This window comes from Phyllopteryx taeniolatus, chromosome 20 (genome assembly GCF_024500385.1).
Source record: "Phyllopteryx taeniolatus isolate TA_2022b chromosome 20, UOR_Ptae_1.2, whole genome shotgun sequence".
Classification (NCBI taxonomy): Eukaryota; Metazoa; Chordata; class Actinopteri; order Syngnathiformes; family Syngnathidae; genus Phyllopteryx; species Phyllopteryx taeniolatus.
Window position 1 is genome coordinate 6925575 of NC_084521.1, and position 26540 is coordinate 6952114.

At 40.7% G+C, this 26540-nt stretch overlaps 1 protein-coding gene across 2 annotated transcripts; it reads right to left on the minus strand.

Annotated features, from left to right (window-relative positions):
* Positions 1–521: 521 nt before the first annotated feature.
* plod2 (procollagen-lysine, 2-oxoglutarate 5-dioxygenase 2) lies at positions 522–24759 on the minus strand. Of its 2 annotated transcripts, XM_061758293.1 has the most exons (20): positions 24485–24759; positions 15999–16090; positions 15392–15528; positions 13480–13643; positions 11784–11896; positions 11626–11689; positions 11290–11387; positions 10536–10637; positions 8045–8170; positions 7834–7955; positions 7241–7345; positions 6272–6397; positions 5730–5871; positions 5098–5160; positions 4132–4245; positions 3880–3945; positions 3620–3724; positions 2334–2480; positions 1906–2031; positions 522–1454 (listed from the first exon to the last, which is right to left on the minus strand). In XM_061758293.1, the coding sequence occupies exons 1-20, from the start codon at positions 24585–24587 to the stop codon at positions 1299–1301; spliced, it is 2271 nt and encodes a 756-aa protein (XP_061614277.1). In that variant the 5' UTR covers positions 24588–24759; the 3' UTR covers positions 522–1298. The 2 variants fall into 2 exon arrangements, with proteins under 2 accessions (XP_061614277.1, XP_061614278.1); XM_061758294.1 differs by lacking the exon at positions 5098–5160.
* Positions 24760–26540: the final 1781 nt, after the last annotated feature.

Consider the following 26540-nt stretch of genomic DNA (forward strand, 5'->3'; position numbering starts at 1 on the left):
CCTGATTTGTAAAATGTAACCATAACTGATGGGGAGCTCAGATGATATTTAGTTCATTTCTTGGTGAGCTAATTGTATGTAAGCTATCCGATAAATTGGATTACGTGTCTATCCAAACAGATCAGATTCCGACATATACATCACAGTGGTCGACCTTCCACCTCTGCCTCCGCAAGCCTCCCTTTCAGTATTCTTCCACTAAGCTTAACATTCCTCGTGTGCAACTTTCACGTGCACACATGCATGTATGTAGACTCTTTTCCCCAAGATAAAATGAACTACAGTCGCACTTGTGGAGCTCATCGGTCGACACGTAAACAGTGTCCAAAGGCAAGCATGATTGTTTCTACATGTGACGTTCGCTGAAAGACAGGTTATAGGAGTTGGGAAGCAAAGTTGATATTGTGAGAAAGCCGTCCATTCCTGACGTACAGCATTATAGCTGAAGAGGGCATGTTGCATTATGGGGGAATTCTGAAGTAATGGCTAATTTTCATTCAATACAAATAATAGTCTTAATAATCAATGAAACTCTCAGAGATTTTTTTTTATTACATTTTGACAATAAATTAAAAAAAAGGCAAGAGTAGCAAAATTCATTCATACAAGGACATTTTTTTCAGATTTTTGGTTTCAGGAACGAAGATGAATGTCAATTTTCAAAGAGGCAAGTGACAAACCTTCAAGTAACAGACTCCATTCAAACAAAACTCACAGCAAGTTTTGCTGACCTGTTTTTTTTTTCTGTCTGCCGTGCAAAATACAAAAATAGATTATCAAACCACACACACCTTGACTCACTTGCATCACCAATTAATAAATTCTGTCTAAAAAGACGGAATGATGATTAGCACCAGTTGATTTAAAAAAAAAAAAAAAAAAAGTTCAGTTTTTCAAATGTTAACACATCAGGTCTGCACAATGTGCATGCTAGCCTGATACAGCTAAAAGCCAAAATGACTTGGAAAATCATGATGAGCTCACTCACTAAATACACCATGGAAGTATCTTGTTTGTAATAACTGGAATACGTGTACCCAGCTAGCAAAATGCCTCTCGTTTGTGTACCTAAACGTGAGAATTTATTCACGTCCCATTTCCAGTCAACACTCTGTCTGACAGAGATTCGCTTAATTGCAATCACTCATCTTTTTAAAGCAAATAGCTTTAAAAATGCATAACTACAAAAGATCGGGGCACAAAAACACACAAAACAAACACGAGGAGCCAAGATCAGTCAAAAGTTTCAATTACAGTGGAATTAGACAAGTTTTTTTTTTTTTTTTTTTTTTTTTTTTTTAGGGGTCGATGAAGGACACGGCGATGTAGCGTGTGCCGTTGGTGGTGGGTAGTCCTTCGTGGAGATGAGTCAGTCGTCCTGGGTGCATGAAGCTCCAGCCTTTCCTGGGCGACTCTATGGAGCAGTTGTAGCGATGGAAACGACAGCCGCCACCCTAAGAGGAGGCAGCGCGTGGTCAGATAGTGATTCTTAACCACATTATTAGTGTGCCGTGAGAGATGAGCGAGTGTGCTGCGGAAAATGATCCAATCTCACGTATTGGGTCCAAAACCTATTATTTGACAACGCATAATATATCTTTGTTCATCTATTGTATCTATGCCAGCGACGTATAGTGACAGGCGGGACAATTAAATGCTCTTCTTCCATTTAAAATTAACCTGTGTTCAACTAAACAGATTTCACAATTGGTAAGTAAATTTGTGAGTAGATTGAGACAAGATCATTATTTCAGTATTTATACACATACAGTACTTTTTGCGGCATTTTTGTTTGGTGGTTTGCCGTGAGATTTTTTTAAAAATGTAAAATACGTGCCTTGGCTCAAAAAAACGTTGCGAAAAGCCAAGTTTAAAAACAAAAGTATAAGCATTTTCTCTTCTTACCTGAAAGTCTATGTCTTTGTTATTAAGAGCAATATTGATAGTGAAGGTGGAGGAGTCATGGTGGGGCCTCAGGTATGATTGCCTCCCGGGAGTGTATTTGACTACGAAGTTCATGACCGCGTAACCCTGCAACGGGACGGAAAATATATCAAGTCAGTTGTGCACATGTAAAGGCACGTTATGTTGACTTGACAAGCTTCTCTGCTCCTGAAGCTGTCGGGATTTGAGATGCAAAAGTGTGTTAGGACCGGTGTCCAAAAAGATTTGAAACCCAAACACAGGATTTTCCCCTTCAGTCTGAGTCGGACAATCAACTAGCACGTCTACAAAGAGATCCTGCGGCGTTTGCGTCATCTTTTCTGAGACCAGTCCTAGAACTTTTCTGACACACCTAGTTAGTAGTTAGTTTTCTTCAAGGCTTTACCGACCTTTGTATAGTATCCAGAGAAAACTTTTAGCGTCACAGGCGCGATGAACTCTCGGATAAAGTGAAGCCACTCCTTGTCGAATCCGATTTGCTTCATGTGGATGTCGTCCGTCGGGACCGTCTCGTAGCCGCCGGAGATCCGCTTGTCCTTTTTAACAAGACAAAGTACACGAGTGCTAATTATGAAGCCACCTCGAGTGCGATGGACAGATCATGCAGGTCGTTTCCTAACGCTGCTTTAGTCTCAAAATGTGCTGAGTCGCTAACACATTCCCAAACTGACAATTTACTCACGAGAGCTTTGGTACTATAATGAGTTTATTGCTTTTTATTGCAATTCTTGCCTATAACACCCTTTCTATTGCTCCCAGTGTTGGGACCTTAATTACCAATGTCTTAAGACATTACAGATGTAATCAACGCAACATCATAACCCATTTTATGACTCTGTTTATGCCGTGTTGCTAATCGTAACCTAAAGACAGTCCACTTTCTTTTTCACATCTGGTCAATATACGACCCCGCCGCCCCCAGCAGAAAGAGCTTCAAAGTAACGGCTGTCAGACAACAAAGACACAACCTCCTAAAAAAAATCACGAGGGATGCCCCTAATATTTGTTTGACTCTCACTTCTTATTGCTGCCTGGTTTTTATTTATTTACTCATGCAGGCACCACTTCTTTGCAGTGAGGCAAAAACATTGTTTATTTTTGTTGCAAATGAGAATCGCATGGGGTAAAGGGGAAAACTCTAGGCACATGCACCAAGCATTAGCGTACTCTTTATTCTCCCTATGGGCTCACATTTCGTATGAGTAGTGTTTGTCTAATCGGGTTGACAGCCAAATGTAAAGTAAAACAAAACAAATTCCTCTTGGCTTATTTGTTTTTGCGACCCATCAGGAAGGGAAAAGTTAAGGAAAAGTCCTGGTAGTTTTGTCGCTCTTTAAAATGCTGAAGTCTCATTTGAAGTCTGCCCATGTTCCAAGTCATGCAATTTATCACAAGATTTGTTATTTTTCGGCCAGAGACTCTGGACTGTTTTTGCAATATCTAATTGATCCAACCGAAGATTTATTAGGCTCTTCCTTAAACCATGCTACAGCCATTCCACCAAATGCAATAAAAAAATAAAAATAAACTCGCCGGAGGTCAAATTGTCCAAAACACTAATGAGTTTGGTTTATTTTGCAACGCTGCTGGCAGACACGTGAATGAAGAAAAGGCTAGTGTGCGTGTGTATTGACTACAGCACTGTGTTCGGTGACGCGGCGCTAACAGGACTGACCTCATGTTTGCCTCCAGACCACGAGCCGTGGTTCTCCATCTCCTCCACTAGTTCGTCACAGGCCTTTTCTGTGAAGACCGGAAACCAAAAGACATCTGGACAAGGCTGCAGGCCAAACACACAGAGACATATTTTTCAGTCCCACCTTCACCTTGAGTTGTTCGCAGTGCAATGTGAATTATTCATATGAAAAACAGATGGTGGAATCCATGTACGGCATTCAGTCAAGACTATGCTTGTCAACAAAAATACAAACAAACCTCTTCCAAGTAGTTTTCAGTGAAGATTTTCATGTAGTTGGGATCAATGTACTTCTCCTTCCAGTCCTGCAGTGAGTAATTCATATTAGAGGCCATTTGCTGGACTATTTTGAGACCTGAATTCCAGGCTGCACTAATCCTCTCCCCCCTCTACAAATGGCACGTTAACTTCATTCTTTTCATTACGGCTCCGAAGCTTCACAGGTGGTTACTCTTTAGCTCTGAAAACGAAAGGTAACCAGGGTAACTTACCAGGGGGTTTTCGAATATCTGCCACAAGTCGCTGTTATAATGAGAAGTGTTATAATTGGCTGCGGAAATGAGCCTTCCAAAGTCGTGGCGGTTTGTTAAGTACATGAAGACTCCCTGCAGCAGACAGGAAAGGGTTAGTTACACACAAGGCATAAAATGTACTCTTAAAAATGTCTCACAGGAAGGTCCAGCTATACATTATCCATGCTTATACTTCAACATAATTAATGGTTAGCACTCTGATAACACATTAAAATTGTCGTGTTTGTCCGATTTAGGTAGAGCAGGAACAGAAGCCATATAAATAATCTAGGATTATTTATGGGTGATGTAAGAGTGGCTCAGGAGGGGGCGTTCACACGGGCATTGGTGGGGTGGGAAGAGTTCAGGGTGGGGGTCGGTGAGGTGAAAGGAAGGGCAGGAGGACAGGGACAGAGGGGGTGCAATCCCAGGAGCAATATTCCACTCTACAGGGAGGCACGAGGGAGGTTTTGGACTCAAAATCAGACTGGGCTTTGTAAGGATTAAGATGAATTTAGTATTGCTGAAACCCAAATTGCCAAATGTGCATAATAAAAAAAAAGCTGTGATGTTTGTCCAGGTGGATTACAATACATGAAAAGAGCCTAGTCTGATATCGGTCGGTGTATCGAGATGAAGCAGCTGGTTTTAGGGTCAAGCATCAGGACGGGTCTTGAATGTGTGATGATATTTTTTTTTAATTTAACATTCTTCCTCCTCCTTGATTGTTGGGACAGCAGAACAACCTTAACGGCTGTTTTGTCTAACATCAATGACATATTGATGCTGCTGAACAACTGATACAGAATACAAGTGTATCTATGAAATACTTCGGCATCCACCCAAACATTATGACAAGCCGAAGCTTGGAATGGCTTCTGAGTGCTAACCCGTTGGAAATGGGAAATGTTTCAGATAACAACAATAATCAAAACAAATGGCAACCTTTGGGGGCCTGAGCATATGGAATGATTCCGGAGAAGGGGACTCTTTTTCTCTGTGACTGGTCTAAAAACGAAGGAGAAGCATCATGTAAATACGATAACATAAATTATTTTTTCAGATTAAGACACAGGGTGACAGATCAACATGGGGGGCGGCGAGGAAAATGCGCCTGCGTGGGAAAAGAAGCAAGATTCCCTCTGAAGCTGATGTTTTGATAGTGTGGGAGAAACGCATGCAGGAGTCCAAAAGCAATTAGACCTGACTGCATGTTAACAACTTGAAGCAACCATAATAATCAGTTTGTATGTTAAAAAGTAAAAAGGATAACTTGGATCGGGTCATCACCAGCCAGTGGTTAGAAACAAAAAGGGCTCATGTGACCAGGAAAGACAGAAAAGCTGGACTGACGGGATACGACGACAACACAACACAACACAACACAAAAAGCTGACCGTTACATGGACGCAGTACCCGTCATGCCGTCACAACACATAAGAGAGACTTCTAACAAATACTTGCCATTGGTCACCTTCCATTGCACTGTTGACTTTATAGGGTTATGATTCATAGCAGTCTTTTCTCTCAAATGTCTTTGTCGAAGCATAAATAGTTACATCAAAAGTCGTTCTTACCAGCTCTCTGGTGTGTTTACACAAAGCCATATCAGGGTCCAGTTTCTCAAGAACAAAGTAGTTCCTTTCTTTCAACTCCTTCCTCAAAACGTCGCCCCGGACCAGGTAGATGTGCGCCATGTAGGGAATGTTCCACACACCTCTGGAAACAACGCAACGTCGAGAAATGAGGCGCTCTTCTCAAATGTGCCTTGCTGGCGTTCGCGTGGAGATTTGTTATTCTAATCCACACGCCACATGTCTAAAGGTGTGTGGTATGGCGGCGTAATGGTTTCATGTTGTTTTCATTTGCATTTCTGAGGTCTAGCTGCCCATTAGCCCGCATGGATGATCTATTTTAATGTCGTAAGGGTGCTGTTTATCCCTTTGCCCCCATCTGGGTGCGGTTATAAATGTATTTTTAGAAACATACAAGTGCTTTCGGCCAGTAAAACGTGGGGGACTTGCCGGTGTTTGCCATTTGCCATTTGCAGCGTACTGTAATTTTTGTATATTTCCCGTGTGCAGTTGTTGATGTAGATGTTAAAAGTCATCGTACTTACACTCGTTTTCTCTGCACAATATCGACATAATCTTCCGAGCGGGCGTAATAACCATCCAGACTCAACGCTCCCCAGAAGTTGGACCACAGCTTGTTGTGGCGAGTGACGAGGGGGCCGATGAGTTTCCTGAGGCAGAGCGGGTATGTGATATTTTTGTCAGAGGACAGAAAATGGTTTGTGACATCTCAGTGAAATTATACACACAAATATTGTATCCAACATCAAGATAGAGGTAGAGCACTTCAAAGAGGAAAAGGTGCAAATGTTATGACCAAAAGTGTATCACCCCAAAAAAAAAATAGTTTGGGTACTTCTGAAAGTCAGAAGGCTAGCAAATTGCTGTATTTGCTTTATGGAATTATTCAATGTCCAAAAGATTGAACCAAGCCCTAATTCTAACCCTAAAATCATCAATTTCACCCCCAATTTATTCCCTCCCCCTATTTTACCAAAAGGCAAAGCATATGTCCATCCCACTGATTTTAGCCTCAAACCAAACTGCACACATTTTTATAGCATATGACAATAAACCTGACTGTTAATACTCCAGTAATGCCAGATTTATTTTGTTTTTGTTTAGCAACGTCACGGTCAGCAGAGACTTCCCATGCTCCCTTGAAATAACCCAGGAAGACTTTTGCTTTGCATGGAACACAAAGCAATGACCACAGTGACTAGATCTAGTTTGTGGGTAGCTGTCTTTGTATCTAATGGGCTGCAGTGAGGAGACAGGAGTTTGCATGGTTTTTTTTGCGCAATGCAAAGTGGCACTCCGGGGTTAACGCAGTAGACGCTTTCGCCGTTTCCATGTGGTCGGCGAAAACAGGAAGACGGTGGAGATTATTTTTAAATTCTCCGTTGCCCCGCTGAAATGCGCCTGTGGTTTTGCCACTGGCAGAATAAATTCAACAGTCCAATGATATTAACAGCAAAACGGGAGGTTCGCCCCCCAGTTAGTGCCGCACTTACCTGTTCTGCTCAATGAGGAGCTTCAGAGTCTGTGTGTTGGTGAGCATCACGTCTGAGTCTATGCTGAAGTAGAAGTCACATGTGGCATCCTGGCGGCAAAGATCCCTAAAGACAACAAGGCAAAGAAAACAAGTCATTATTTAAATGCGGGGCTAAAGACAGCAAATTAACAGGTCATTACAGAACCACATTAAAACACACATCAGGTCCAAAGCATTGGATGTCAATTTCAATTATGGAGTTGGCCTTTGCTGTTAATCTCTTAGTATCTAATAGATAATTTAGATTTTTGATTAGAGAGTGCTTATGAACCTTAGACTTCATTAAGACTTATTTGCATTATCAATACATTCTCAACGCAAAGGAGTATAATTTTGTAATTAAGAAAACACAAAACGACATTTTATGTTACAGCACCCCCCCCTCAAAGTTTTATACACAACACCCCATAATGAAAACGTCCGATTGAACATTTATTAGCGAGATCTAAAAATGACTGTAGATGCTCCTCTGCCAATCTGATGGAGCTTCATAGATGCCCAAAAGCACAAGTGTGAAACAACATTTACTTCTTCAGTTAAATGTGTACATACATGGCCATGTTTCTGGCCTCTCCTTGGCTGAGAATTTCTTCTGGTCCAACGACCTTCAAGCTGCTGAACACATTCCTATGTTCCTCCCAAAACATCTGCATGTGCCTCTCATGGTAAACCTCCTGACAATTGGACAGGCATTCATAGGTTAGAAGGCTATGCATGGGGAAAGTATTGGGGGGGGGTGGAAATCGGGTGGCAGCGTACTCACATTATTGTGGATGAAAACCTTGAGTTTATCTTTGGGATAATCCAATGTCATCAAACGTTCGAAGAACTCGGGGAGAAAAGGCGTCGGGTGCTCGATGAAGACGCCGACCAGCACGTTGGGATACTCCTATTGATATTAAAAATAGGGAAATTTCAAACATCAGGTCTCGGAAATGGAGCCCTGTTTAGCATCAATCACGGAATGTTTGACATCTCACATTAGCTTTGTTTGAAGTTGTGACGGATGGCATTGTCATCAGTGGAGCTTTTTGGTTTACTTTGTCACTTAGCTGACATGATTTAAACCATACTGCGTATCCTTTGCGGTGATCTGCATTACGATCTGGTATTGCGTGTGGACTTTTTCAACAATAGCTTGTAGGAAAAACATTTACTCTGACACATTGTTCACCAGCTGGGGGAATTATATTTCTCAGTTAAGACCTCATTTCAAAGAAGAAGAAAGACAGGGATGGAATTGCTCAATCCTACTTACAAATCCTACTTATTTCTAGCAGTGTTAAAGACGTATTCCAACGAAATGTCTCACAGGAGTACATGTTTAAATGTGTCATGATTTTAAGTATGTAACTCACAACTGAGCAATGTTTATTCCAGAGAAGACATTATACTGTATCAGCGCCTCACAGTCAATACATCAATTAGGAAAGGATTTTTTCACACCAAGCAACAGAATCAATAATCAAGTGACGTCTATGAAAAGTCCCCGTTAAGATTTTCATTTCTACTTGCGAGTGCTTTACAAGAACTTCTATCCCACATCGCCACGTATAAAGTTATATTCAGAGACAAGCCTGTAAATGCTCAGTTAGGGGAGGGGGGGGGGGGAACTGAATTGAAGAGGAAACATTTTCCCAGGAAACTCTGCTTCAGCCACGAAAGTTCGCCCTGGACTGCAACTCCCTGTGACCAGTTCACAGCGAGGGTCTGGGACAGCGATGAAAAGGGATGCAAGCCGAAGCGTCTAATTTGAAGGTTTGCAATGTCTGGCTTTCAGGCACACGAAGGGAGACTGAAGAATTCTGCCAGTGCGCAGGGAGGGAAAAAAAAAAAAAAAAAAAAAGACTGACCCTGAAGCAGACGAGTGTCCACACAGTGTTTTTACACAAAATAAAGCATCGGGATGTGGTTGCCTGGCTTGTTATTGTCTTTGGCGGTAAAACTCAAATTGTATGTAACATTTCCCAAGAAAAAGTACACAAAGGTTCAAGCAAGACTTCCGTCTTAACTAGAGCTTGACACTGTGTCCCCAATATCTCCGCATGACATGATCCCCAAACACACAAGACAAGAGACGGTAACAGTTATATGGGAAAATAAGGTCAGTGGGCTTATTTCACTAATAATAGCGTAGCAATGTTCTTACGCTGCGCAAAAGTTCAGTGTATACGTAAAATGACCGTGAGATCCATGACACGTATGCACCAGACAATTTTCCTCTCACCACCTTGCATATCTTAGATAATCAGCATTCACTTAAATCGAGTTGCTCATGCCCGTGATTTACAGTCCGCATAAATCACACCTCTATTTCTGTTCATATGCTACATCAAAACGATATCGGCCAGGAAGATTTGACGGAGGTTTGAAAGAAGAAATTTTGCAAAGGCAGAAAATGAGGTTATCGTGTCAAAGGTGGAGAGGCAAGCAAGACACTTTTTCGTAACAACAAAAGATACCTGGGCCTCTATCGCAGACATTTTTGCATACACAGTGTTTGTGAATGAGGCCCAACAAGAGCTGCTGTGATAAAAGTGAATTGCAGCTGTCTTCAATCAGCTTCAACTATTTAGGGGCATTCATTCATTTTACTGAGCTCAAAGCCTCGCAGGGCTCTTATAACAAATAATGTACATCGCCGTTCAGCAGTTTTCTTCACGACCGTTGATACCGGTAGTGATATACGATTAAACTGGATCAGTATTGTGCTCCCAAATTTGGCTATCATTAAGCAGACACCCCTGCATAACTTGAGATGTTTCCAAGTTCCTGCCATTCCATCCTTGTGTACGTTGCCAGTCTTGGCTGAACTCTGCAACATAGTTTCCACATGACCACTATAACTGGAGATTGGTGGATGAAACCTATCCTGAGAAGCCCACAAAAAGGAAGGCTGGTCAGCAGCGACACCCCTTTAAATGAGATCCTCTGAAAACCACAGAAGCCATATCCTGCCGGGCTTTCTCTTCCCCGAGTAGTATCCCTTGTATTGACGCTTTTTTTAAAAGGATCCAAAAGGTCCAGCAGGCACCTAACCTATTATTTTTGTGAAGGGGGTGTGGGTGGCAGCAACAACCAGTCTTATCTGTTGAAATAGGACAATGAGGGCCTGACTCCAACTGTCTAGACCGTCACTGATGGACGGCAGCCGGTGTTTAAACCTTTCCTACATTCGCAGGGAGGTGTGCTGAAGATAAACTTTCCACAAGACCAATATAACACAGACTCAAGCAAAGGAAAATGGGACCTACTTTCAACTGAGACATATCCACGACATCATCGTCACAGTGGCTGCAGCCGTGCTCATAGTTCCACGTGTTGGGAACGTAGTTGCCCAAGTAGTTCAAGTACATCTGCGCAGAGAGAGAATTCAGAGCTGGTTACAGAAGATTAATGTCATCATAAGCAACAATTCGAGCATTTTTATTTTCTGATTCCACAGATCTATTTTAATACGGCTGTAATATCATACCCTAAAATTACACAGTAAACACAAGGACGCTCAGCACACAATTCTCAGTTGCAGAAAATTATAACATTTTGATAATGAATTTGAGTTTGGATCGGTGTAATGTCATCGACCATTTTGACTTTATTCAGCAGATGTTGAAATATCTGGGAAGAATGACTCAACAATTTTGGTTTTTTAACCCAGGAAATCAAGAGAAAATGCCAGAGCATGATCCAGAAATTGTTATTCCAAAGAACAGAGAAAAGACACATAAGCATTACGGCCTAGTTTGGATCAGAGCTCTTCCCTCAATGAATAATTGTCAGCGTGACTCATAAATGAGAAGGAACAGTGTGTATATTTCCTCTGTAAGTGGGAAACTCATTAGTAATCTTTGAGGTTGAGCGTCAAGAGAAACTTGTCCGACTCCCTTGTTAATAGGTCAGGCCCAACGTCAACAGTGCCATCTTTGATGGGATTACTCAATCTAACGCATCATTTGAAGCATGAATTGAGGTGAAATGGTGCGTTCAAGAGAATAATTTGTTACTCACTTTGGTATTCCCGTTGCCATGGACAACCACTGGCAGAGAGTCGTACGCTGTGTTTCTAACTCTCACGCGGTTGGTTCCAAATTTGAGAAGCACTTCGTCTGCCAAAAGCGGGAACACTCCATTTCAGACCAGGTTATGGAAATGGACATAACGCATGGGCACAAACTGCAATGGTTTATTACTTAAAGAGTAAAGAGCCAAACCTCATACTTGTCTTTACAATACACACAGTCCACAGTCTTTCAGAAGATGGAGTAAGTGTATTTGGTATTTCAATCTTGAAAACATCAGTCATTAACAGGAAACGGAATAAAGGAACTCTCTGGGATTTCTCACCAATTGCGCCATTCAGGTTCTGGAAAATCTGGCACTTGTGGTCTAGTGTCAAGTTGAGAGAGTCCTAACAGACAAGTGGGGACACGGAGTCTTATTTGGCTGAGAAAAAAACCCATTATTTTCATATTATTATTATTGGAGTTTTGAACAGCACTCACTCTTTGTAGTGGATCCACAAATATTTTAGTGTAGAAGAGCTGGTCGTCGTCATTGTCGTGAAGGTTCCACTGTGAAACAATTCGGTTTATGTATGGGGCATATCCCATTATTCCTGCAAGGGATAAACAGTGTGAAACACATTTCGAGCGTAAAAACATAGGGTGCGAGAGAATTAAAAGGATATATATATATATATATATATATATATATATAAGTAGCAACCAGTTGGAGTTAATTATGTCTGCCAGGACCATAAACATATAATTGTGACCAATGTTCCCAAGGACAGACGTTCTTATCCCTAAGGAAATCTGAATGTACTTCACCATACGATTTGAATGTCTGACGGGAGAGCGTCGAGGACATTGTGATGCTATTAAAACACATCTAAATGTATGTTCTCATGGCGAGCTCCACTCCCACTTTCTTCCCGTCTGCTCGTATACCTCAAGGACACTGACCACATGGACTGATTGCAGGGTTTAGACATTTAGAAAAGCCCACAGGAATTGAAAACACGTAGACATGTTGGTTAATTGCCAAAAAATGAAGATGAGGCTCAAGTCAAATTATGATGCAATTTTTTACTTATTTATTAAATTTTTTTTTTTTTGCAAATGTTATTTTTGTGTCTGATCCAAGCTATGGGCGTAAATGCTGGAAAAGGATTACCTTCTGGGACGCTTCCCACTGTAAGAAGAGTCCGACTTTGTGACGGTATTCTACGCTCATAGTACAGTTAAGCCCCACAAGAACCAATTGAAAGCTTTTAGTTTGTTTTTTAGTGACATTGTTGTTGATCTGTTCAAATAAACGCAGGTGCACATCAGCACCAACTGTGTATCTTGATTTCAAAGTCAGGAGGCTAAAACTTTACTTTCAAATGGTCACTTTAGTAGTAGCCATGAGAATGCTTGCAAACCCAGCAATTTCATACAAACTACGGCGCATAAGGCAAGCCAAGACAAAGCCGCATGTCATGTCGGTGAAAACGAAAGCTAAAAGCAGTCTGTGATCAGAGGGAAGGCGGCAAGGCTCCAATATGGGAGGTCTCGCCATGTCGATGACCACTGTAATTAGGCGTCCTAGAGACCAATGACTCTTGGACCACACTACGATCAATATTTTTAGTGTATTTTTTTCTGCTTTGAGTTACCCAGCTCTTTGGATGTAAAATACATGAACTGTCTTGCAATATATAGTTCCTTGAATGATTGTGTTATACAACAGTACTGTGTTGCAGTGGCAATCATTGACCAAGTTGCAAGTTGTTCCTACTCATCTGTCATATGAATGGACGCATCCACTTTCCAAAAAAAAAAAAAAAAAAAAAAAAAGCAATGACAGTCAAAATATACATTCATTTTGAAGCAAGCTATAATAATATACGTTTTGTGGTTTGGTGTTTAGAAAACTAACAAGAGTCAGTTGGCATTCCTTTCAGCCATTGCACCACTTGAATGTTGAACTTGCCTCATATAGTTGCAGTTGCGTGATGAGCAGTCTACAGACTATAAAATGTAGATTATGTTTGGTTATCGGGGAAAGGGTGGGTGTGAAATGATTGTAAGGCAAATCAACTCAACTCTACACTCCATTTGCATCATCCTGTCCGGTCACCCTAATCTCGATTTAAAACAGGAATTCAAAATAAAAAGCAAATTCCTATCATATTTGGAATGTTTTGGAACCCACCTCCTGAGTTGAGGTACCGCTTGCCACTGCGGATCGAGGGATACTTGTCGGCCAGTCGCTTATCTGGCCATATCAGCCCTTCTGCAGCAAAAAGGACTTTGTGATTCGCTTGTTGGAACTTCCTGAGAATCTCCTCTGGTCCTCCGGCGAAGATAAGATCGTAGCTGGAATGGGGAAAGGGGAAGATGAAATACAACAGAGGCAGATTTTCCTTTAAGGTCAGTCTGTCACCGCTTTGGGCCCCTACTTGCTCCAGGTAGATACAAATCTTTTTTAAAACAAGAAGACATTCTTCACATTGGCGAGCTTTCCTTCAACGACCTTTTGTCAAACCATGTTGACGCTTAGGTGGCCTTTAGAATTCTGTGACAGACAGGAGAAATTGTGCCTAAGTGTTTACACAGGAAATCTAGGGAACTCCAAATGTTTCAAGTGCCAAAGCGCTCGGTCAATATACACAAGAAACCCCACCATTAAGCCTGCGTCTATTATAGGTGATGAAGCCTGTTTGCTGTACTGTAAATACACGTTCCTACAAATACAGTACCTGTCCATCATAAATCATCACTGATTGTTCTGTGCACAATGGCCTCAAAAACACGGCGATGCATTCTTTGATAACGTTATTGACACCGACCTAAGTTTTTTGGTTGTTTTTTTCCCCGGTATTGCAGCCAAGGATGATGAAACGACAGCAAAAAAAAGCATTGTTTGGATCTCCTGGTAAAAAATGAATGCATTTTCAGTTGTGTCTCATCACTAGTTAATAATTCTTGACTTTTTTTTTGTGTGAGTTTGTGGTTTCTGGCTAACTGGCTTGTGAGAATGTTGAGGATGAGCAGTACTCTTTGTTAAACATAGGAAAAACAAACAAGAAAATTAAAGTTTGCCAGAAAAGAACCAAAACACACAGCAGCCTAATTAAATCTGGACTGCAACAGATTACCAGAAACAAAAATATACAAATGTCTCAGACTAGCGAGCATTTCATGTGGACTCGAATTTCGGTGATGTTGACATTTTACCTTTTTCAACAGCGATGAGAACTAAATTTTGAACTAAATTCATCTTTTTATACCCAAATTTGAGTTGGCTCACAAGGTTATTCTGAGAAGTCAGAAATAAATCAATCTTAACATTCAACCACTTTATCTATTCTGGAATAAAAGTAAATTGCAATAATTAGATTTTTAAGCAAGAAATAATCATGATTTCCGATTTCCTTGTTTTGTAAAGCTACGTTAACTTGGATCTCAATAATATTAATATTTTAACATTAAATAACTCTTGTGGAAAGTATTAACCATGACAGGAACATGAAAAAAATATTTTGGTTATTACCAATTCTGTTAATTTAGGGTGACTACGGCATAAACCTACAATATATTTGTTAAACACTGTATACTTAACTATGGAGACTTTCAGAACACTAAAGATGGCTCTGTGGGACTACATGTTTCGAACATTTACATTTGAACAGTCTGTGAAGCACAAGCGCAGTTTTTAATGCAGTAATTATGGTAGTCTAATAACCTGTTCCCAAAGTGAGCCAATTTTTCACAGAAATGATTGACAAGACCCGTCACATACATTTTCACTTTCTGCTCGGACGGCCACACTTGACTCATAAAGCGGTCATTATTCCAAACCACATCAACGCTGTGAAAATTTCCTTCTGTTTTGGAAAGTCATAAATCATCTAGCAAGCTTTGTGACGCGCTTTACTTTTTAATAATACCTTTGTTTGAATGAGTGAGGGGGATTTACGAAAACCTGCAGAAAAACCTCTCTCAGGAGCGCTTTTACAGTAATTAATACTGTCGGTCTCATTATAGAGCCAGACGCAGCATGGCTTTTAAGAAAAATTCAAGGTGTTCTGCTCTTGATATGACAATCTTAAAATGCCACATACCTATCCACAAAGAGGACCACAAGGTCCTCCTGGTCAGCTAGACTTTCCACGGCCTCTTTCAGTAGTCTGACTTTTTGTCCGCCGCCGATAGAGCGGCCAACATCACCGCCCTTCCATTCTTCCCCCATTCCCAACACCTGTGACAGAACACATTGTCAAGTCTAACTGAAGAGTAGGATAATTTAAAAAAAAAAAATAAAAAAAAATAGGCGCATATTTGTTTAACCTTCAGTTAAAGGAGACATTTAGGGTTTTAGAGTGAATTTCCAGAGTAAGACTATGTGATGTCATCACCAATCAACAAGTTAAACAAGCTGGTCAAACAGCCATTACTTGCCTTTGCCGTGTCTAATGTACATGACTCTTCTACAAAGTATGAATCGGCAGCAAAATATTGCACGACGATAACTTTAATTTACCTAAATTGATTTATGCCACTTATCCTTCGGTCTTATTTCTATAAAATGATGGACCCTCACCAAGGAGTTGAAGTTTTTTTTAGTTTGTGCCCACTTCATTGTTTTCTTTACCAGGTCGAATCAGTCGCTTGCAATGTGTTGTTTACTCAAGTGATCATTTTTAGAACAGGGAAATGACCATCTCTCACCTTCACAGTGTAGTTGAAATAGTTTGCAGATTGTATGAAGCGGCGGAAGCCATCCGTTTCTTCTGTTGCCACTGTTAGCACAAGTAAATCTTCTGGGGGGAAAAAAAACAACAACACGTTTCGTCAGCCAGCTATTTTTTTGAATTCATAAATTAGCACACAAGTTTTGGCACAAAGAGATTTGATCATATTCTGCTCAAGTGGAGTTTGCGGATGTTTAACGTTCTCAAACCAAGGGTAATATTTCTGTTTCTGTGAAGCATAACCCAAAAACTGATGACACAAACTGTTTAAAAATGTGTTGAGTCTCAAATAATTAACATTGTAGTGCTTTTTTAAATTTGATACCAAACAAGATGCCTTTCCACATGGGTTACTGTCATATTTCACTCCCCAGAACTCCCACAAACCACTGCTGACATTCCTAATGGCTCCCAGTGCTAAATTCTGAGGTTGAGGAAGGGTGAGACCAAACATAAATTAGTGACACTGACCTCGCAGAGAGAGTTGGACTACACCCACTCTGTTGTTGTTAAATGTTTTTATTTTTGGGAAAAACCAGCTGATTAATTCACCGAGAAGGTTGCAATCTGAGTGTACAAATTGGAAACAAGTACCACAGAGCTACTCTGTATCGCTGTCATAAAGAAGAAGCCAAACCCTCTAAAGTATGCTAAACATAGTTATTGGACTGGGTATTGGGTAGAAAAAATGAATAAATAATTCAACCCCCTTCCAATCATTCCACCACTACTGACAATGACGGTCTCATTCCATTTCCTGATCTTCTCTAGTCAAAGATCAGTTACTGAATGGGAATGAGTCCCGGCCTTACACTTAAGAGCTTCAGGTTACACGTAATAAAGGGGGGGGAAAAGATGACTTTGAGACAATATGAGTTTCATATTCAACACTGCACTGGCCATTTTGAATCGCAGGCGAATCGGCAATAGCTTAAAATGGTAAAAACTACGTAGCGTAGGCAGAGTAGGAAGATAAGCTTCTCACATGCATCTGGGAAACACGTTCTCTGTGCTGTCATGCTGGTCTGGAATATAATGTATATTAATGGCTCTTTGAGGAGATTACATTCTTTGTATTTGCCCGGAATCTTTCCCCACTGGGGCCGTGCATGTAACTCTTAAATGTTTTCAACTTAAGTCACAGGAAATGCACTTTCCTGCAGATGATGCAACAAAATCAGTCAATAGTGGTCATGTTGATGACCACTTACTCCCCTATGGATCTGTGTTTGCTTGGCCACCGCCTAGTCACAGACTGTCTATGTCCACTGTTCGAAATAAATGAACAGTATGTGTTTTCTGTAAAAACAACTGCCCGCTGTGGCAGAAAGCAACGTTAGCGGGGCAGCGAGAGTGAGCTACCGAGTAAGTTTGAGGACGAGGCAGATAAACAGCGAGCTCCAGAAGGCCCACAGAGAATTGACACAGATGGAAGACAGTAAGCGAGGCCTCCAGCACTGAACACTGTCATCTGACCCACTGCCGTCCGCGCTGTTGTGAGAAGATGACCCGAGCAAAAAAAATAAATAAATACCTCAGCATGTTCCAAGAAGAGGTTGGGATCAAGATGTTTGGAAAACTCCGCAACATGGTCTGTTCATGTAATTACAGCCAGATAAGTCAACTGAACCGAATAAAGGGAATTCATTGCCAGTATCTCTGGTTCGCAGCAGTCATCATTCTTTAGTAGCCACATGCTGAAAATGAACTGGCCTATCATGTGAATCAAGAAGAAGTAGGCAGACCTTTTCCACCAGTTATCACTCCAAGAAGTCCAATTGCCTTCGATTCTACTTGTGTGGATTTCCACGACTGAAAAAACACGCTTTCCTCCGTGTAAACACAAAGGTGAACATGCATGCCAACCCTGTTTTCTCCCGCTTGAACATGTCTTGGTTGTAAAAACAGATGGAACAGACACACTTATTTTTCTTGACAATTGAGACAAGACATTTTTGGAAAGTCTCTCAAATGTTCCATACACACTTTCTGGTGGAAGAAAATTTGGGATTCACAGTGGCCTCGTGCGAAACCACGTGTCGATATAACATTGTTTCTAGATGAAGCACAAGGTTAACAAGGGAAAGGTGGCATGATGTGATCTATATTTTGTAGCGTAAACGTTCTGATTGCTAAAGCATGTGTGCCTGATCTCGATTGTTTTTTCTTGTTTTGTTTTTGTTTTGTTTTTTTAATAATCAATGTGATCGTTCCTCCCCACGATTATCAACGATAACCGAAGCCTTGCATGTTAAATATCAACCAAACAACTCAAAATAGTCCACAAGCTAGGAAAGTTGGAGTTAAACTGTTTTTTGTTTTAATGATAACATACATTTGTGGGAGAATAGAATTAAATGTTTTTTTTTTTTTTTTTTTTACAAAGTTGTTATTGTCATTGTAATAAAATCGGAGTGCAACTCCATGTTTGGTTACCGAAATTAAAAAAAACACTTTAAACACTATATAATGTAAAACACTAAGAAAAGACTAAAATAAAAATATTTAGTGAGTACTGTAAATACCGTAAATAAAAGTAAGGCACAGTGGAATGATTACGCCCGAACTATGTGGCTGGAGCTGAACTTTGGCCTACATTATCAAGCAGAGCGTCACAATCCACTTAGACCTTGATAAAAACACATTTTATGTATTAATATAACCTCTTTATTTATTACGGAAGCATATTGTATTCACTTGGATTAAAAAAAAAAAAAAAAATAAAAAAAAAAAAACTCTTCAATTTTTCTGAAAAACAGGGAAAAATTACTTGGGAAAACAGGAAAAAAATACAGGGAGAGGGAATTGGACAGAAAAACTGAGAAAAATAATTAGTCAAAAAAAAAAGCCCTCAAAAACATTACTCAGAAAAACAAGGTTTTTTTTTGGTTTTTTTTTTTTAATCCAAGTGAATGCAATACGCTTCCTTAATTTATGACACACTGATGTAAGTGTAAATCTTACGCTCTTGAACAAAGTACAAGAAACGCATCACTTCAGACAGGTCAAAGTACTACTAAAATACTTTATGATCCGATCAAATTTCATGCTGGCAATCGACATCTAAAATATCGAAGGGTGCATTTATTAATTCAATCTCTTAGCTTCTTGCGGGACTCTGAAAGGTATATAATAATAGACAAAAAAAAAACAATAAGTCTAATATTGATCTATTTGTTTCTAATAGTATAATTTTACTAATTGTAGAATATAGCCATAGGACAGACGGCAAACATTTGAAGGAAAGACATAGCGCTGGCACTTCTTGACAAATGAGTGTTGCGTCAGAGTAAACACGAAGTGTCCACAGAAGGTGTGGAATGTAGCTCCCACTGCTCTCGTCCATGGAAGGAATTGGACTTCGAGTCGCCCACCTGCAAGGCCCCTCTCCCTTTCACCGTATTGCACGGGGTCCATCTGTTGAAAGTCAACGTTCACACTTTGATGCGCAAACGTTTGTGACTCACAGGCTGCCGCGAAATCCACGGAGACAGTAGGAAATGCGTAGCATGGGAATGTCTCCTGGACCTGGACATGAGAATAACAGAACAGAATTTCTTCTTTGACGAGACATCCAGGCTAAAATTCCCTCTGTTTTAATAGGCGAGACGTCTGCATGTTCCCTGTAAAATATATATTTTTTAAATTGCACGATTATGGTAAATGAAAGTTATTCTTAAGCTATATTTTTGTGCTTGATGTGCTGCTGTTTTAGTTAGCAACACCTATGAGAATGACAGTGCCTCTGAACTAAGATAAATGCATGCAGATGATACATTGCACAGTACAGTACTTATAGCTTTCAAATGCTATTCAATCTTTCTAACAAATCTGATATCCAAGTCTTAAACCCCTTTCACATGTACTGTTGGTTGAGTACTCCATGTGTTTGCAATTATCTTGGCTTAAGAGACAACGGCATGACTGCAGAACCAGAATGCCGACTGCCTTGATATTGTTTTGGGTGTCCCCTGCGCAAAAAAAAACAATGTTTATATTCAAATTAAAATGTCATTGTAATCATTGGAATGACAGCAAGACTGTACCACAAAAGCCATACGGCTGAATTGCAGGCAAATGCTTTCGTGGCAAACTCAGAATGTATTTAGTTGGCTCACATTGCTGTGTTAACTGAAACATTCAATTATCAAGTTGAAGAGTTTTTCAAAATTGGATGCATGTGTGTTCTACATTTGATTATTTCAATTTGTCAGTTCTTCTGTCACTGTTTGGAATGGAATGATTTTACCTGTCAAAAATCAGGGGATGATCAGCACCACTGAAGTGAAATCGTACTGAATTGTACAATTTGGTTTCCGACTGAAATTTTCAGAAAATAATTATGCCTCGAAAGTAGCATAACTCTCTGGAGTTGGAACTGCTGTCATTCGTTTGTACGTAAAGAGTGAGCTCGCACTTGCACAACAATTAAGAACGTTTAAATTTTACTTAAAAAATGTTCACAAAGTTGTTATGTGAACATGAATCTGGAGGAAATTATTTCTATTCCCATTCCCAATTACTCGAAGTTGATCAGTGTTGTACTGTGTTCAAGATTCTGTTGTATTGTGGTTATGATTCATATATATATAAATTCAATATTGCAATAATAATATTTTGTTTTATTCTTGTCTTTGACTAGTACCTATATTGACTTCTGCTCATAATGTGCCCAGAAATAGAAAATCAGATATGGAAAGCACAAGAATAGTGGCCACGTTGCCAATTTGGAATGTTTTCAAAGTCCGTTAAAAGGGAGACTTTGCACTCTTTCAGTAAAACAAAAAACAAAACAAAAAACAGCAAAGACAATATAATACATATTTTTCTAACAAAAGGAGGTACTGGACAGATTATTTGCATGAACTGCTGGCGGTGTTCTGAGATATGATTATAGGCGATGTCTGCCAAAAGGGTTGTTTGTGTGTTAGACTGGAGCTTGAGACAATGGAGAGTGTGATTATACATTTTGGACGTAGGTGGAGTTTCCGTTTCTTCCCTAAAATTACATTACAGTAGACAAATCTGCACCGTCTAGAAAAAGTCGAGGATTTGGGGAGTTTACAGCCAAGATCTTTTTGACACAGGAAGTAGGAAGATGTAGGGTCTTTTCTAAAAAAAATAAATAAATAAATAAATAAATAAATTAAAAAAATGTGTCGTGAATGTGTCGTAAGTGGGAATCTATGAGCGATGGAGGGACGGATGGGGGGCACCTGCTATGCATCGTCTTAATTGGCTGTGATATGGAGAAACGATTTGGAAAAATTGTCAGGGGATATAATTTGAGGCAGAATTGCAATGTATTACTTTAGGTACTGATACCAAGTGTCAGTATCGGATACTCGTGAAGGCTGCTGATACAAGCCACCGAAACCGAAGGGAAAAAAAAAACATTCTTATAACAAGTAAGTCCTCCTTACCAGTAGTTGGCGCTATAGTGCGGCCGTTTGACACATTGGGGAATCATTATGTGCATTGTAAAGTAAGGTCTTTGTTCGCAAACATCTGTCATTGTTTTAATTGAAATTAGTATCGGTACTCTCTGTGAGTGCGTACTACTAGAGTAAATATCGGTCTAAAAAAAAACAGGCATTGAGCATAGCTAATCTTGAGCGATTATCCTATTATTATTTTAAGAACGATTTTCTTTTTTCCCCCCCCCTGGTGGAAAACTGTCGGGCCGACAATTGTAAATGTTATGTTGTAAATGTTGTAATTTCCCATCACTCATCCTAATGTGTAGTCAACACCATTTTCCCACATCCTGCGGCAATACTGACATTTTTAGAATCGGTTAAGATGTTTAAAATCAGTATGTGTCTACACCACTTTACTTACGAATGCGGCACTAACTTGTAGCCCAAAATATTCAGTGCAAATATGTGAGAATTAACTAATAGGTTGGTATCTATAGTGATTGCGTCGCATGGTTGGCAGTGTGTCGTGCTATGTAACGCATTCGTAATCAGTGACTATTTCAAGGTGATAATTCAAATTTGGATTGATAGTATTCCACTTTTTTATTGCTTGTTTTTGTTTCTGGCATACTGTAGCTATGTTAAAATTGTTTGAATCCCGGGTATATTCAAATGTGTTCTAATACACTGGGTATGTGGAATCCTGTATATAGGCTCAGAAGTGATGTCCACGAGGTCAGTTAAAATCAGTCAAAGGATTCTTTCAGGCAGTCAAACAGCGAGTTGGGGGGGTGGTCGGTGTTCTCCCAATGTTAGCGTTACTTTCCAAAACGGGACGAGCCAACAGGTGGCCCGACCCGGCAGAATCAACCCCATTGTGCTCGAAGTCATAGAGAAGCAGTGTGCAGGCGGATACTCGCCAAGGTGGCATTTAGCAGACAGCCAAGCGCGCCCTTGCACACTTTGCAGCCAGCATAATAATATGGAGTTTGGAAGCGGGCTGCCTCGCTTCTTATAATTTAACCCATCGAGGGATCATTAACTGAGCTTTCATAGGCTTCTTATGTTGATTTGGCATCACGTGACACACCTTAACACAGGGGTGAGGAACCTGCGGTCGGTGCGTCATAGACGGCCAGTGAAAGCATTTAATAAGGCCCGCTGTGAAATTCTAAAAAACAAATACAGTGGTGCCTTAACTTCCTGTGGCTATCTCTAATTGTGATTAAGACACGGGATGCCGGGCAGGCGTTCGCTCCCGCCATCTAGTGGCAACAATCGGAACAAATTCGAGTTTTTCGCTCCCTTTCGATCAAAGGCAGCAAAAGCCCGATTCATGGTTGCCTCTGAAAGATTATCCCAAATGATTATCTGATTAAGAGGGATGGGTCGTCCCCACTCCCCCCCCCGATTATTGTCATGTCCTGTATGGACTCCCTCACATTTTAAATGTTGCTGAAGATGTTAAATATCTGGCCTGTGTGTGTCTAGACCCAAAATCTGAGGGCAGCTCCCAGAAGTAGTGCAAAAGTGTCATGTAAAGTAATTTTGTTTTTATTATGACAAAGCAACTCGCAGCTTTGCCAAAAACACACTAACAAAAACAGCAGGGTCCCTTTTTTGTGGCCAGTTGTGCTCCTTACGTGTCAAGGAGATAATGGTTTTCAAACGGGTTGTTAAATGTTGCTGCCACGGCAGAGCAGGCGCCTGTTGCTACACGTGTCGGTAGCTCGCTAAACTTTCCAGCTTAAAATGCGGTTCCTCCCTGGGACACATTAAAATACCTCATGTATTAGCATAATGTTGACATATACGTTTCATAAACAAACGGTAACGAGTCATTGTGTGCCTTCTTGACGATTGATACAATAAGTTGTAACATTGTATTACAACAATCAGAAACTTCCGCATCCCGGTCACCAGCTCTTCCAGCTCCTTCCCTCAGGTAGGCGCTACCGATCAATGCAAACTAGAACTAGCAGACATTCCAACAGCTTCTTCCCTCTTGCGATCAACTTCTTAAACACCTAACCTACAATTCCATTACAACATGCTGGCAATATTTTGACTTGAGTTCGTTGTCACATTTCTGTGGGGCCAATTATATATTACTCGTGCACTCACTGTAGTTGTCTCGCCACGCTGCACTATTTGCATATCTGTTGTTGACCAATACTGGCCACACAGGCCAGAGTAGCATCTGCTCCATTTGCACACTGATTGAGGAGTATCTGCAACATTTGCACAATCAACAGTGTCCCAGATTATCGCACTACTTGTCACTTAAAACCGCATACACTCCTTGAAGTCTCGGCGCCCTTTGCACAATGGTCATTGCACCGGACTATTGCAATATTAGTCATTCAAACTGCTCTAAGTGCTAGAGGACTCTGCATCTTTTTGCACAATTGTCCAAAAAAAAAATGTACCGGCATTATCAGATAACTAGCAACCCTTTGCTGCTCTTTGACTGTTTTTTTTTTTTGTCAATGTCTTTCTGTCCCAAAAGTGTTCTGTCAATTGACTGTCTGTTGTCATACTAGAGCGGCTCCAACTACCGGAGACAAATTCTTTGTGCGTTTTTTGGACATACTTGGCAAATAAAGATGATTCTGATTAAGTAAAAAGTGACCAATTTTGGGGCCCCAACCCTCAGTTTGGCCAACAATGACACTGCATGTGCTGGTAGCCTTTTGCAGGAGCAATAAAAGTGAACTACTTATGCAGTTCCACATCACACAAGTGCTTTTGGGCTATCAAACTCATTTGTCTTTCTTGTGCAATTAGTATAAAGTGTGCCCAACACTTTTGGGTTACATATTGGAGTGTTAACAGTGTTTTCTTGACATGTTACAGCTCAGACTGCGTGTCAAGAAGCATGCAATTAATAAAACAAGCAGTCTGTGATGTGTTTTGACGTGGTCTATAGACCCCCACGCAGGCATGCGAGCGGCACCCACCAATGTTGACACTGCGCAAACTTGCATCGCTTGCACAATGCTCCACAAAGAATAAAGAAGGGCGGTCGTGCAGCTTTTCTTACCATGAGGAATAGGCGCAGGACCCCGGGGTGTGTCAGTGGACACGACCGCGTTTGCACACGTCATCCAGCACCAAAACACAATGCAAGACTTGAGGTACTCCATCGCTGTTAAAGTGCGTGGTTCCCGTTGAGGGTCACTTGAGTGGACGTTACTTTGCCTCCAAGTCCGGCGAGAGGTGGTCTGAATTAAAAGCAAAACCCTGCAGGGTCTTTTCTTTTTTTTTTGTGAAAAAAAGTGAGGCAGGGGGGAGAAAGTTAGCTCCAAGTTTGATATATATATATATATATATTTTTTTTTTTTTTTTTTTTTTTTTTTGGAGGGTGCACCTCCGGTTGTTAATTACTGCTGCAGCGTAGTGCGGTCCAGATGGAGCGATAGCGTGTTCGGAGGCTTGGATGAGGAGGTAGGGAAGATGGCAGCAGTGCTTGACACGCGGACGTCCGGCGTGAAAGTGTGGCCAAGTGCAGCTGTATTTGAGGCCCCCTTACAAACCCTCCCCTCCTTCCTCTCTCCAGACTCCACACTTAATTACACCCTCCCCCTCTCCACACCACTCCCTCTTCCACTAAACCGTACACATTCAGTGGTGCAAGACATGAGGAGATACTGTACACCATAAAAACCCAATTAAATGTACTTGTATATTTATAAATATCAAAACAAAACATACAAGGGGGCACAGGTGAGTAGATATTAGCATATCTGCCTAACAGTTCTGAGCTTCAGGGCTCAAATATCAACGAATGTGAATGGTTGTTTGGTTGGCGACCAATCTAGGGTGTACCCCGTTGCTTGCACAAAGTGAGCTGGCATAGACCAGGGGCGTAGCTATGTGGTGGACACAGTTGGCTGCGGCCACCCTATACAGAAAGCTGGGCGCCCCGACCGCCAACCACCACGTGTGTGGGGAATCCTCAGGAAATTACCTGGAAGTCACACCCCTCACCCCGTTGACGATCAGGTTTCAAGGGGGGAAAAAAAACGTTCGATCTCTTCATACAAAATTTACTGTAATGGTGACTTTACTACTGTGTTGGATAGGTTAGTGGTAAACTATGCTCAGGTTATATTGCCGCCATAGAAACAGAATTCTGTCAAAACGGGGCGAAAAAAAACAAAAAACATAATCCACAACTGTGTAGTGTAGTTTGTATCATGTATTACCGTATTAGTTTTAGTCAGTTTTGAAGCAATGTTGTTGTGGTACTACTATTTGCCTGTACGTCTTTGTCAGTGGAAAGATTTTGTCACTGCAATTATACCAACAACAACTCAACCAGCAGTAATGAGGCTAAGTGTGCAGTAAATGCATTTGGAATAAAAACAGGCAGAAAGGAAGGTGGGGCTCAGATGTAAGGAACAAGTGAACACACTTCTTGCTTCAGCCATACACTTTGTTTTTTTTTTTTTTTTTTTTTTTTTGAAAAGCGAACCACCATCCAAACGAAACAATTTCATTTTCATTAAACTGTGACTTAGTATATACAGTGAATGCCGCAAGGCCATGCTGACCTTTGGCTCATTTACTCTTTATGGGTAGCAGAATCTCCCCATCTGGCAAATCGTTCCTGTGCGAGGCAAAGCTCAAATTGTTGTGCTTAATGACATCACAAGGCTGCGGTCTGAATGTGGGGCAGCTTAAATTTTAACAAGAGCGATTACTTACCCGATATACCTTAAAATTGTCCAGAGCGACAATGCCAGAAAATGTTACCAGAAATCATTTGACTTCGACTCATTGTTATTTTACAGTAATTCAACAAGTGCTGGGATGATGTTTGGAAACTATTGTGTCATGACATGACACAGTTACTGCCCGTAGCTGCTCCTCTTGAGTAGAAACACATTCAGATGAAACTGTAATCCTCTCGAATGTCGACCGAACACAAACCGAGCTGACACAAAGCAGACTTGGCAGTTGAGTATCACTTTGATTGTAAACACAAGAAACCCCTTCAATACAGTAGTCTATAATTTCTGGGTAACCAATTTTTACTAGCTCTTACTAATTCAGTAAGTTACTCAGAAAATACTGTAAATGTTTGTCATGCCGAA

Bases quoted from the DNA above. Each gene is read 5' to 3' on its own strand.
- plod2 (XM_061758293.1), bottom strand. From the start codon at position 24,587: ATGGAGTACCTCAAGTCTTGCATTGTGTTTTGGTGCTGGATGACGTGT. The intron at 13,644-15,391 runs GTATGTGGCATT...TCCCCATTCCAG, and splicing joins GTGGTCCTCTTTGTGGATAG to CTACGATCTTATCTTCGCCG. The intron at 11,388-11,625 runs GTGAGAAATCCC...CGCTTTTGGCAG, and splicing joins GAACCTGAATGGCGCAATTG to ACGAAGTGCTTCTCAAATTT.